The sequence below is a fragment of the Amblyomma americanum genome, chromosome 4 (assembly GCF_052857255.1).
Source record: "Amblyomma americanum isolate KBUSLIRL-KWMA chromosome 4, ASM5285725v1, whole genome shotgun sequence".
In the NCBI taxonomy this organism is placed as follows: domain Eukaryota; kingdom Metazoa; phylum Arthropoda; class Arachnida; order Ixodida; family Ixodidae; genus Amblyomma; species Amblyomma americanum.
This window is the reverse complement of record NC_135500.1, coordinates 193,383,783-193,397,885: the sequence shown is the minus strand read 5'-3', so window position 1 is coordinate 193,397,885 and position 14,103 is coordinate 193,383,783. Positions and strand designations below refer to the sequence as shown.

The 14,103-nt window shown below is 46.9% G+C and overlaps 1 protein-coding gene across 1 annotated transcript; it reads left to right on the top strand.

Annotated features, from left to right (window-relative positions):
• Positions 1-648: 648 nt before the first annotated feature.
• LOC144127484 (uncharacterized) lies at positions 649-13,674 on the top strand. Its single transcript, XM_077660477.1, has 7 exons — positions 649-719; positions 2,133-2,229; positions 3,782-3,884; positions 5,094-5,179; positions 6,319-6,426; positions 8,422-8,475; positions 13,554-13,674. The coding sequence occupies exons 1-7, from the start codon at positions 667-669 to the stop codon at positions 13,629-13,631; spliced, it is 579 nt and encodes a 192-aa protein (XP_077516603.1). The 5' UTR covers positions 649-666; the 3' UTR covers positions 13,632-13,674.
• The last annotated feature ends 429 nt before the right edge of the window (positions 13,675-14,103 follow it).

Here is a 14,103-nt window from a genome sequence, read left to right as displayed (position 1 = left end):
GGTGAAAGACACCTCAGAAACATTGCTTGGGTAGCGAGCAAGGAGCTCAGGGCCAAGTTGAAGTGCTGTGGCGTTGTTAGGGTGCGACGCTCTTTCTGACATTTGTCGAATTCAAATAACAACAGCAGCAATTAATTAAAAGAAAGAAAATCAAGCCCGACGTTGTCTGCTCTGGCCTGCTACTACATAAGCTTGGGATGGGTAAGAAGAAAAAGATAATAAAACTGTCGATAAAGATGGAAACAGGATGAGCCTAAATCTTCCCTCTGTCTTGAGCCTAGGGGCCCATTGATAGCCGGTGGTCGGGTCAGAAAATAGGCCAGACAATTAATAAAATATTGGAAAAGATGCATGCGGCCTTACCTATAGATTTCAGGGCCTTCTTCTTCTCTTCTTTTGGTTCACGTCCGACACAGTGGGTCGCATGATGTTTGGTTCCGCCTGGCGTTTTATGAAGTCACACACGCTGCACGTATGACTATTGCAGCAGAGGTCCAAGTCGAAGCTTCCGTTGTGTTTCTTGTTGCATTCAAATAGCGAAGAACGGGGTTAACGACAGGACACTGAGTGAATCGAGAAGCCGATTCAGGCTAGCTCGCGATTGAAACAAGAAGGAAAGGACGAAAAAGAAGAAGAAACACAGCGCCTCCGTCTCAACAGGCACGAATGGCGGAACCGGCGTCTGCGTCAGTGGCAGCATCGCCACCCCCTGCTCAAAGGTAATACGGAATTCCACTCATCGCCCAACGGCACTGCTCTAAGTGCAAGTATGTATTGCCTGGTGTACCATTCGGGACCGCCGGCTCATTCCCATCTGTATGTCGGTGTCTCGAAGTGCTCGTGAGGCTGTGCGTTTGGACTTCCAATGCCGGGATAATTGGATCCGAACTTTTCCATTTACATTTCTTTTCGGCTGTTTTCGATGTTTGTAATTGTCTCGAATGACACCACTTCCCCGATAATAGCGGGATCTGCCAATCGATAAGAACTCTAGGCGGGGGTGTGTGTGTGTGTGTGGGGGGGGGGGGGGGAGAACTGAACAAAAGCAAAGCAAATCAATCGTCATAATATGCCAACTCAGATGCAGAAAGGAAGAAGAATAGGTAAAAAGCTAGTGCATGTATATGTAGTAGCAGGAAAGCAAATATACGCACATATGGTATACCGTCCCTTTTGGTTGCAGAATGAATCGTGGGCTCGCTACCAAGCACTTGATTCACTGCTGGCGTAAAACCGTGTCTTGCGTGGCACGCAAGTGAGAATTAAATCAGAGATAAAAAAACACCGCCAGAGGGCACCACTGAAATTTCCACGGCGTTCATCACAAAGTGGAGGAAGATGACATTCCATATACCATGCTTTCAGGCTTCCGCAAAATGTCGGAGCTCGAATATACCCACGAGAACAAAAACGACAGATAGACGAAGGGAAAAGCGCTCCTTCCGCTTCGTTCTGTTGCGGTATTCGCGCTCTCATGCTTTGGAGAATTATGTTTCACTTACCAGCCTGCAGCAGAATGTGTTGCTTTCAGATGTTGTACCACTGCTAAGTGCTTCGTTCTTTCCCGCACTACAAGTCTCGTGGCTTTGGCATCTACGGCGAGAAGCGAAACGAAACCACGTGCTCCTTCTCGAATTCTTAGACACAAGTCTGATTGCGTCACGCGCTACGTACACAGTTATATTTCACTAATTTCGCTCGTGACAAAGACCGTTATGCATTTTTTCTGGACACCAGAATTATTAGCGCCCTGTGAGCAACATTTGATTGATTGATTGATTGATTGATTGATTGATTGATTGATTGATTGATTGATTGATTGATTGATTGATGCACTGACTGACTGACTAACTGATCAATTGATTTATCTATTGCGAGTGAGTGAGTGAGTGAGTGAGTGGAGGAAGAGTGTCATGCGTGCGTATCACTTTACAGATACTTCATACTTACACTTTGCACTACAATTTACACTACACTACACTACACTACACTACACTACACTACACTACACTACACTACACTACACTACACTACACTACACTACTACACAACACACTACTGGACCAGCCCACAGGCAGCCGCTCCTGGCAAACACTAAAATCGGTTTCTCCGTCTCTGTCGCTACGGCGCAGGCCGCCCCCTGCCCGAGGCTGCTGTCCGGCGGGCTGTTACTTCTGCTTTCACCTGCGCAGCCGCTCCAGCATCCAGAGCTTCGCAGCGCTGTGCTTCGTAAGGACGCCATGTCTATAATTGCACTCTGCCTGCTTAGTGAGATTGCATTCAGGTGCTGGAAGCTGCGTAAATTATCCTGCCTACCTGGACTGTGTGCGAGAAACGTCAGTACGAAGCGCTATACAAAATAAATTAATGAACTGTTTTTTTAGCAAGGGAGGCTCGAGGCCGTTTGTTGGGAAACTGGGTTCTTATAGAAAGGGAAAAGAGGGACCTATTAGATGCATAGGAGGATGGCTTGGATATATACAAAATAGAACAACAACGCTACTACAGCGATGACTCCAGTGGTCGTTAAAAACGGTGTGAGTGCCTAAATTTTTTTGCACTAAGTGGGTGTACGATACAGAAGATCTGCATGGTTATTACGGCCATGTTTGATCTGATGCGTCATCATTGCCGTCACGTACCGGGCAGGTGTGTGTGGATCAGTCCACTCTCGTATGAATCGTATGTTACTGTGCTTTGTTTTCTTGCTTGCTCCAACCTTCCAGCAGAATGTTACAAAGTTAAGTCATGCAGGTCACCTGTGATACGGTAACCATTAAATTATTGAACCGGTATCAGGACAGGGCCGCTCATTCCGCTCACTTTGGGCCTACAATAATAATAATAATAATAATAATAATAATAATAATAATAATAATAATAATAATAATAATAATAATAATTGCTTTTTGGTGAAATGAAATGGCGCAGTATCTGTCTCATATATCGTTGGACACCTGAACCGCGCCCTAAAGGAAGGGGAAAGGAGGGAGTGAAAGAAGAAAGGAAGAAAGAGTTGCCGTAGTGGAGGGCTCCGTGATAATTTCTACCACCTGGGGATCTTTAACGTGCACTGACATCGCACAGCACACGGGCGCCTTAGCGTTTTTCCTCCATAAAAACGCAGCCGCCGCGGTCGGGTTCGAGCCCGGGAGCTCCGGATCTGTAGTCGAGCGCCCTAACCACTAAGCCACCGCGGCGGGTGGCCTACAAGCGCTAATTCTCGAATTCTCTACAACCTGTTGTAGGGACAAAGTAACCCCAGGAAGACGAGCGGACGCGAAAGCACAACACGAGACCTCCTCTGTATAGCCCTGTGCTTTCTTTCGTTATTTCGATTCTCATAATATACACTGCAAATTACGTGCCACCATGGCAGCATAATTTACCTCTTGCCAGAGGAGATTATTGTGCAATGATTGGCAAGAACAGATTGCATCATATTGGCGCGTGCTTAAACTATGGGGTCATTCATTAAGGGTGTTCCGCAAGACATAAGAACGATAATGGTCTTAATCATTTATCTACTTCCTGGCAGGGCACTGAAAACAGCTGAGGGCTATCGCGTGTCGCTCCGGTCAGAACTGATACCTCGTTCGGCCGCATTGCGCGAGGTTCGCTTTACGCGCTTACGAATCTAAAGCACCATTATGCGCCTCGCATTTTGTACAGCGTAATGCCGTCACCACCATTTTTCCTGAGACAACACTTTTTTTTTTACTTTTAAATGCGCTTCCTTTAGTTCCTGATTATCATCGTCTTTCCTCTGCGAATGGCGCAGATCTCCAATGCCCTGCTGCTGCTGATCCTGTTTTTTATCGTCGTCAACCCCGAAGAAGCGACCGTCTACATTAAACTCAGCATCGTCCACACCACCTTGAAGGGTAAGTGAACGTTCTCACCCCTCATTCTGTGTTGCCCTTGCGTGAAAACAGAACAAAAAATAAAATGCGTACTTCACCTGAACGGGGACAGTTTTATGTTTGTAGCAGCTTCTCTGCTAAGCCCTTTTCGAGATAATTTATTGCAAACTTGCCATCAAGCAGTGCCGGGTTTCATTCCCCTGTACAAAGCATGTACCATCGGCGGCAAAAGTAACAGACCTCCCCTGCAGGTTCCGACCCGTGCCGCTCTGCGTGGGGGCGCCACCTGACAAAGCCCTTCTGGTGTCGAAACGGGCCCACTGCGCCGGTCCCGACACCAGAAGTGTTTAGTGGCGCCACCCCGCAGAGCGGCGCGGGCTGGAAATAGGAGGGGAGGTCTGTTACTTTCGCCCCCGATGGTGCTAAAGTCACTTTAGATGGTACATACTTTCAGCGCCGGCGCTTCGGCAGCCGAAAAGAAGACGAAGATCCTTGTGCGCGACACGCTGAAAGCATTGGGCGTCATCGCGGCACCGCATACTAAAACGAGAGCACGACGCTTAGCAGTGAGTGCGGTTAAAGTGTTCTCGTAGCAATTTGTTTTCTTGCTGCAAATGTTATGCAGAAGGGTTGAAATGCGGGTCAGTTGGTTCATAGCAACTTGAGAAAAAAAACAGTCACAAAAGACAAGGGACAGTTGATAGTCCAGTCGTTGTGGCGTGAGCACTCCTTCTCTTGTCCCTTGTCTTTTGTGACTTTTTTTTTTCAAGTTGCAAATGTTAATCGGCAGCTGAAGAGCATCTGCAACCTGCTTACTTTAATTGTTCGCTTGTTTGCATGTCGAGGGAAAGTTCCCAATTTATCTGAGCGATTCGGGATTATGTCATTGCCATGTCATGCCAAGTCGGCTTGTATCTGTCCGGCTTAGCCTAGCCAGTTCAAATTTCTTTTAGTATGGCTAGGTTTGATTCGTGCACTTTGACTGCCGGTATGGGCATAAGTCCCCGGAAGCTGTAAAATGCGAATAGACTAGATCGAACAGTGCAAGGGAATATAGGACACGAAAGCCATGGAGTTCGCTGACATAGAAATTAACAACAATCCCCTCCCCCCTCCCCCTCCAGAATCACAGGACCAAGTTCCCAGCTCACTCCACTGATTCCTTTACTGTTTTCAACCTAGACAGTCTGCCGTATTACGCACAGGGTTTTCTCCTTGTTCCGTGCGCAGAGGTAACGCTCCTGCCCATACCTTACGTCATCACGACAACTCTGAGCATCATGGTAGACCTGCTGCTTCTCATCGGCATCGAAGACGTAAGTGTGATGCGGAGCACCCGAAGTGCCTAAATCTAGTGAATTCAGAAGCTATTTAAGAGATTTTTGAAACTGCTAATAGCGGAGCTTTCCAAATGACCAACCACGTTGATGCCAGCGTCGGTGGTTGCGTAATTGACAGAAGACTGTCGGAAACTGCGACTCGTAGTTCATAGGTCCATTGCGTTTATCAGATAGCTACACTAAATGTGCAATACTGATAGTTTCTAGCCGGAGGGACAGTGGAACGCGTTTTGTAAAGGTTACAAAGCGTACCGCAAATGCTCGGCACTTGCGGAACTAGCCTGTTTTACAGGCCTGGACGAAAGCTAACCGCCGCGGTAGCTCAGTGCTTATGGTGCTCGGCTGCCGACCCGAAAGACGCGGGTTCGATACCGGGGCCGCGCCGGTTGCATTTCGATGGAGGCGAAATGCTAGAGGCCGGTGTACTGTACGATGTCAACGCACGTTGAAGGACCCCAGGTGGTCGAAATATTCCGGAATCCTACCCTACGGCGTCCCGCACAGTCTTAATCGCTTTGGGACGCTAATCCCCATAAGCTTAAGCCAAAGCTAACCGCAGGTCGGAAATAATAATAATAATAATTGGTCTTGGGGGGAAAGGAAATGGCGCAGTATCTGTCTCATATATCGTTGGACACCTGAACCGCGCCGTAAGGGAAGGGATAAAGGAGGGAGTGAAAGAAGAAAGGAAAAGAGAGGTGCCGTAGTGGAGGGCTCCGGAATAATTTCGACCACCTGGGGATCTTTAACGTGCACTGACATCGCACAGCACACGAGCGCCTTAGCGTTTTTCCTCCATAAAAACGCAGCCGCCGCGGTCGGGTTCGAACCCGGGAACTCCGGATCAGTAGTCGAGCGCCCTAACCACTGAGCCACCGCGGCGTAAGACTGCACGATATATCCACGTGTAAAATATACAAAGGTCGGAAATATTTGTATATTTTACACATGGATATATCGTGCAGTCTTACGAGACGATGGTCATGCGATTGCTGTTTTCGCCTTGATGTTTTCGAACGCCGTGGTTACCTAGGTCGGTTAGCTTAGGTTAGGTTGGGTTAAACCTTCATCATAGGCTGTGCTCTCTTTCATTGATTCACATATGGCCTTCGCAGAACTGCCGAGAAGTGCTGCAGGTGTACATCGGCTGGAGTTCGGCGTGCACGTTGTTCGAGGCCGTCTCGTGGGTCGGTTTCATGGCCTGGAAGGCGAACGGAGAGAATGTGAGTGCTGTGGGGGGGGGGGCTTCAATGTGCACACCATGCATGTGTACACTCGACTGTGCATGTATACTGAGTTATTGCCGTATTATTTGAACATAGTTTTCGTGTTAAACCAGCAGTTTTTTTTTTTTTTTACTATGAGGAACAGGCGGAGCAATTCCTGTCGTAAATATGAATGCGAAAGTATCAGGAGCCTCATCACAAAAAAAAAGGCGTGGTTAGCCATAAAATTTGCCGATTGGTCGAGGCCGTGGTGACGTGGGAGAGACGATGGACAGATGTTGTTACATAGGCAGCTATAGCACGATGTATACCAGTCCATAAGTAGCGTCACCACATAATCTGTTCATATTCAATCTATATTCTTCCCTCGCTGCCGTTGGTTTGCATAATTCATCATTTAGTATATCATCGGTTTCTTAGCGGGTTCGGCAGAAACCTGTGCATTTCATTATGACAGTCTGTCGTGCTTAACCTGTTCCCAGCTTCCTGCCGCATAAATTTTGTGCAAAAGGAGTTGCCAGGACCCGCCTACTGTGCGGATAATGCCCGTACTGATATTAGGAGAAAAATGCATATTCGATTAACATTAGGTAACGAAGTCGCATTCTTTAGTACTCGAGCTCACGTGAGTACTAGATCCAAAAGGTTACCTTTCTTTTTTTCAACATCGGCTTCATTTTGCTTTCTTTTATCGATCGCAGGCAGTTCATGAAATAACTAACGCTAGAAGTCATTAGAGCAGGGCACCTCAAAACGCACTCGAAAAATTTAAGCTTCAAGCAACCCTGCAATAAACTTGCCAACCGAAAGCACCGTAAACCAAATATTGTCGCGTGTTTCTTGTCAATTCCTTTGCCTCTGCAGATCTTTGCTCCATAGGAAAATCTTACTTTTATTAAGCTCTTAATATATTAAAGGTCCTTATTTTAATTTCTCTTTTTTAAATATTGGCAGCGGAGATGTGCACGATGGTTACTTCTTGTGATCAGCTGTCCTATATTGTTTATTTCTGCATCTACCTCCCTTTCTCTTCCCAGTTCATTTTTCTCCTTCTCTTCTTTGTATAGAATATGATTAGTTAGCAAACTTAGTCGAGAGTTAATCGCTCCGGGCGCTCCGATAAAGGACAATTGCGTTCGTGGCAAAAGGCTTGCGCAGTCAGCAGAGCGAAATTACCTGTCGCACCTGACGCCGTCTATCCGTTTCCTGAGAAAACAAGGGCAGCGAAGCTAATTTTCCTGCCGCGCTTCCCGGAGTTTTTTTTTTTGCGAAAATTTTGGTGCCAGACGAGTTCTTTACAGCTGTACTGTCATAGTGATTTCTCGATATTTGTTTTTGTTTTTTTTGGCCTCCGCAGATTGTTACTTCTCAAAAACAAGTCTGATTTGAACGAGTGAGCGACCTTTTGAGTAGAAAACACGTGATTCTTTTTAAAAAAAGAGCGAATGCCGTCTGTACCGAGGTCGCGACAGTGAAAAACTGATCACTCGTATAGTCACCTCTAGATAAAGCGGGAACTATGCCTATTGGCCAAGGGAGCTTTTCCTGCAGCTGTGTTTGCTTTGTTTTTTTCAAAAGTTGTTAGTCGTTAGAAGAGCTCAGCTAAACAGTTTTTTTCCCCCTGGTCTGGCAAGTGAACGTGTTTACTGTTATATTAACTCGCATCTTCGCGCCACTTTTCCTCGATAATTTACCAAGGACACCAAGTGGTGCGTTTTCTTTTTGAATTGCAAATCGGAGATTTCGCTGCTCGAACATGGCCGTGGAGACTACGGGCCAGCTTTTACTGCTGCTGGATAAACCACCCGCTGCCAGAAAAGCGCAATGCACTCAGTAAAGAAGAAGCGTTTCATGGCTTTTTTTAAAACAAACAAGCGCTCCCGTACATTCAACAATCGAGCAGTTCGATATGCACTCATTGGATCACTCTATCGGTTTCGCGATCTTCCGAACACTCCTTTTTTGTTTTGTGTTTGTGCTGTTGTTTTTCAGCTCGGGTTCTTCAAGCTGCCCTCGATCATTCTTGTCATCGTGGTAGCCTTCAAGGTGAGTTCCTTTGGGGCGAGAGCGGCTGACGGTAACAGCCTCGCTGCAGTGTATGCGAGCAGCGCATTGCACACTGTCGAGTCTACGGAGCAAGACTATACAGGAGGTGAAACTCCCGTCTGCGCGAGCGTGCGCAGGCGACCAGAAGCAGCAGGAAAAAATAAATAAAAATGCAGCGCCTGGGAAGGCGGCTCAGGCGCGCTCTGCGGCGGCGCGCGCTCAAAGCAGACGACAAGCAGACGACACGGGTGTTTGCTTAAGCGGGCACGCCGTGACGTTGCATTTCAGTAGTTTCTTTCCAGGCCGCCAGGCGTCGCCAGCAGGATAGTGGCGCCGCGGGCTTGTGACCTTTTCTGGTCGCCGCAGACGGCGGAGTTTCCACTCCTTATAGTCTTCCTCCGTGGTCGAGTCTGATAATTACTTCTGCGTGCGCCACGGGTGTAAAGAGTAAAGATGAGGTAGTGGTAGCCGTCTGCAACGCCTTCATGATGCTGGAGAGAATGCTTGCTTAAAAAGTCAGACGCACTGCTCCAACAAGATTTTAAATCTCTTCATAAGAATATTTTCGTTCTTAATTCTGAGTACCCTGAGCTTAATAAAATGCCACAGAAATGTGTATTGATTATTTTTACGAAAGCGACGCCACGCTGCGGCGGCGCCGTGAACTAGGATAAGAAGGACCGGCGTGCGCGTAACCACGTCATTTGCTCCGCTGCGTAAGCGCGGTTCGTTGGCACGTTCAGAGATCCTTGTCAGCGTTATGCTGCAAGAACTGTATCTTAGGAGGGCTGTTACATACTTGATTCAACTTATTATATAATAAGATACATAAGCCGCTAAGGGTCGTTGCGTGATTTTTCTGGTGACAGCAATATACAGTCAAATGGGAATAGTAATTTTCCACGCTGTTGTGGGGCGCTTGCAGGACTACGGTGGTGCGTAAGGCATGAAGTACCAAAACTGTGAAAGGTGATTTCCTCGGACTTTAGTAGGATACAACTTTCAAAAAGAACATTTGTTAACACTTGGTCATGGTCCGCCGAGTCCTGTATCATTCCGCTTAGCAATCACGACAGGAAACGAAATCAGCTTTTCTTATGTTTGTCTGTATCAAATAAGACAGAGGTGTAAAATATTTTTGTGCTTATAATTTCGTCTTATGATATGCTCCCTATTCAGGTCACGACAAAAACTTTATCGCACTACTTTTTTTTTTGTCATGAAGGAATTCAGTGCGGCGGTCACGAATGTGGGCGGAGCTTCACTACAGACTTATGTTGTATCCGACCATATAGATGAGCTATGCAAATAAGAGGCGCCACACTGAGCGCACACGATTATGCTGCTGTCACATTCCAAACTCGAAGAGACTTGTTCCTAAATGTGTCTACAGTGGCAGGCCTTACTATGGCCTGCGTGCGGGGGGATATGGTGCTTCGTAATCCAGGGAGAGCGAAAGGAGATATGATTTCATTCGAATTTCATTTTATTCTGATTTCTTTTTTAACTTCCCTTCTGCGGGATGCACTCGCTAGCTCTCGCTGAAATCAGTCAGTCACACAAGCGGATGGTAGGAATCGAATGGAATCGGGCGAATAGAATTGTAATATATAGCGTTCCTACATTCAACAAGTGCCTTCCGTCCACTGCTTACCAGCAAACTGAGAGCACAAGGCGCTGTCAATTGCTCCGTGGAAAGAATGCGCTGAAAAAGGCTTTCCACTTGTATATGATTAGAAATTTATATTCATATTTAAAGTAGCATGTGGGTAATAACTGCTGAGCAAAAAACGTGAACGACGCTTCACCTATCGCGAAGAATAGATACCCCTCCCGCGCAAGTATTCACCAGTGGGGCTTGTGAGACTTCTCAGATTTCTCTTCCCGAGCTCCGGTAAGGCTCATTTTTGCACAGATCGTAGAGTTTTTTTTTTTTTAGCTATTAACTAGAGGGAAAGCTGGCGCTCCGCCTATGGGAGTTTGCATGGAATGGAGCTTCCTCGAGACCACCTGTACCACCATGGGCGCTCTAAGCATCATGGGCGGAGAGCTACCGACTGCAGAACTACAACTTTTGGCCAAAAAATAATGAAAGAACAAACGTTGTTCGATAATTAAGAATGCCCTACCATTCAATATCCAGTCTATAAATCGTAACAAACGAGCAGAAAAGCATGTAAATGCAAATTTTGCTCAAAATAAGCAATGGCTTGCTCTCCTATTGGCCAAGCGTTGCAGATCACAAAAGCATATATTCCGTGCTTAATAGGCGCACTTTTAGAAAGAAATATGTTTCTGAAAAAAAATGTTGCCGATTCAACATTTTGTAAGGTTTTTCCACACCATTCAGAAAAACAAAAACCTTTTATTGGCGTCGTGTGCTGTTGCGTTTTCGCTACTATGGCTTTTGCGCACTACTTTTATGCCGAAGTCGTCTGCGCGTGCAGCGCGCCGTGGGTACGCAATGGGACATCTCAGTAACGCCACTCTGTGTTCCTGAAAAAAAACCAACTGTCCTGCACCAAGTAGCTCATCGCCCCATGATGCTTTGCGCGCCCATGGAGGTTCAGGTGCAGCGCCGCCAGCTTTCCCTCTAGTTAATAGTTAACGGCACTTCGTGTCCCCCCGCTCCTCCTCTGTCTCGCCGCAAGTTAACTAATAACTAATAGTAAACTAATCTTACTTTAAAAATCCAGTACCGCAGACATAATGTCCGCCGTGCTACACAATCCACCTGCACAAACCACAATCACGTACCTCTAACGGTTCTTTAAAGAAAATATATAAGAAAAGCTTGGCATAGCGGCTGGATATCAAAAGGCGTCACCATAACGACTGCCGTCACAGTAAGTATGTGAAGAGGGTGTGTGTATATGTGTGCAGCGGCTGCATTCACTCCTTGGGGTTAGTCATTGACCCTACAGGGCCTTCGTCACATAAACACGTGGGGCATTTTCCACACGCTGTATATGACACGCGACTGTACATTTCCGCTGTGTATCAACCAATGACGTATGTATACCTTCAAAACGTGTTTACCAACGCTTCGTGCAGCATCGTAGACGTGCGCACAATTTTAGGTTATTTATTTATTATAGTTTTCAGACAGCGTGAAAAGTGCACATTTTATGCGGATATTTTCTTCAAAATAAGTACCTCGCTTAGTTCGTCTCGCGGCACTGTTCAGGCTTACAATTTTGTTTCATTTTTGGAAAGACAGCACCTGCGGATGCGGCAGATTTTAGTCCTTTAACTTTGATCCTCACAGTCCGCTAGGGCGTCGCTGTCATATACCTATGGCGACTAATACGCACACAGGGACATAATTCTTCTGGGTTTAAAGGGCACGAACTACGTGAATTAATCATATGACGGAAGAAAAAAAAACACCGCTCCACCGGATGCCAGACACGATGCAGGTGGATTCTGTGTACGCCACAGGAATTTGGAAATCCTTGCGACTGGCTGCTGAAATCTGTATTCATTTTTGAAGCTAAAAGCTTCACTACGCTGGGTAAAGCAGTCGTCGCGTAGGTCGGAGAATGACCTTGAACGACCTTCCGCGCAACCACGTTAGCCGCTTATGACCATATGTGGTGCAGTTATGGTGTCGAACCCTTGACCCCTGACCTTGAACCCTGGCCTTGACCCCTGACCTTTAGTTGACCTTTGACATTAGGTGACCTTCGGGTTGACTTTTGACCTTAAGAACATGTGAAGCCACGTGATGACATCCGATGGGAGTGTCGTAAGACGATGTGAGACCACGCCATAGCCACGTGGTCGTGTTGCTATGCATAGAACGGCTGTAGCGAGCGTGTAGTGGAGCTGCCATGGACGAGCCTCAGACGCTTAGCAAGCGTCCTTGGTTTTGCCTGAATTCCAAGGTTAGCCAAGTTAAACCACTTCCATTTTTTTTTTCTGTCAACCTTCTTCATTTGCTTTCATTTTTTAGCATGAACATTGGCTGCAAATCTTCCCGGCCTAACGTCCCCACACCCGGTGCAAGTGCAGGCCTTTATATATAGAATACGGCAGGCGCGATGCAGCGTTCGTCGCCACTCGTCGATTTGGAGATTAAAGTCGGCGGCGATGGAACTCCGCTCTCACTCCCCGTATCGCGCCATCTAAACCAGCCGTTTCGCCAGGCGAGGTGTTCTCGCTCCGACCGCGGGTGCGTTGGCCTCTACTCTTGCTACACGGGCCACGCGTGCCACATCAATATGCGTGACGGCGATCGCTTTTATTCGTCCGAACACGACTGATGAGCTTGCATTGTAAGGAACACGAGTGTGAACCAATATTAGGAGACAGTGAAGCTATCTTCCTACACAGTAATCGAATTGTTAGGGAGAGAGTAGTAGCTTTTCACGCTCATAGGGCTGCCACCAGGTGCGTTATTACACCTTCTATCGCACTACAGGAGCGTGAGATTCCGCTATTTTACAGCATTTTGTAAGCATGGCCAGATAACATCATCATATCAATGTGTACATATACCGTTTCTATTTGAAATAATCTTAAGTTGAAATTTATTGCTTGTTTCGTCTTCTACTCCGTTGTCCTTGTTTTCGTGCGCTACACGCCAAACGTAAATACGCCTATATAGGAGTAAACAGGGGAGTAAGCTGTCCTCTATAGCGTATACATCCTTTCATAAAACGGAATGCGCTAGAGGACAGATTACTCCCCTTTTTACTCCCTCCTGTTTAGAGTGTATGTTGTGTAAGCCCAATTAATCCTCCCCGGTGTCACGGTTACTTGCCTTCAGAAATAAGTGACGGCGAAACGATAGAGGAACAGGAGAGCCAGTTATGTATGCTTTTTGTGGTGTTCTTGCAAATACGAGCTGCGGTCTCAGTGCGAAGACGTGCACCGAAGAAAAGAGGCTGCGTTCTTCATGGTCGAGAGGCACCAAGAAGGCGAGGGAACCAGTCTCTTCGGTTCCTTCGTCTTTTTAGCGCTTCTTGACCATGAAGAACGCACACAAACTACCCCAACTATCGTCTTGGCTTCTCGGTGTCTCTCGACGGGGACCGACGGGTCCTTTTTCTTCGTCGGTCGGCGACCTGGTGCAGGTGTACACAGTGCGGCACCTGCGAGACTACCTCAAGGTGCTTAAGGACGCCCAGCCCATCACACGGGCTCCCAGCTAGCCGGGACCAGAAGAAAAAAAAACAAGACAAATAAAGCCATGAGGAGCTCACAACGTGACGCCTGTCACTACTCGAGCTGTCTCATCCTTCGGTGTGGACATCCCTGTAATATCGCTTTACGCCGATGGTGAGGGTGCTTATATATAAAGTTCAAGGACCTCACTCCGGTTTTTGGCAGGAAGGTGTTTGCAATTGGCGGCGGTCACGTGTAGACTGTGGGTTTTGAGTGGTTCAGGTCATCCGCGATTTAATTTTCTCGTTCCAGCTCTGCCTATATAGTAGTAATTACTTGAGAAACGGCATCAAAAAGAGAAAAAAAACGACAGCATCCACGGAAACATATGCGCCCTTAATTGAAAGCCTCCGATTTAAGTCCAGTGAGTGTCACAAGTCACTCAAATGCTCTGCGAAATTATTGTAGTCAAGTCTGTGCGTCTATCTCTAGTCTCTCAGGGCTGAAAAAAAAGCTGCG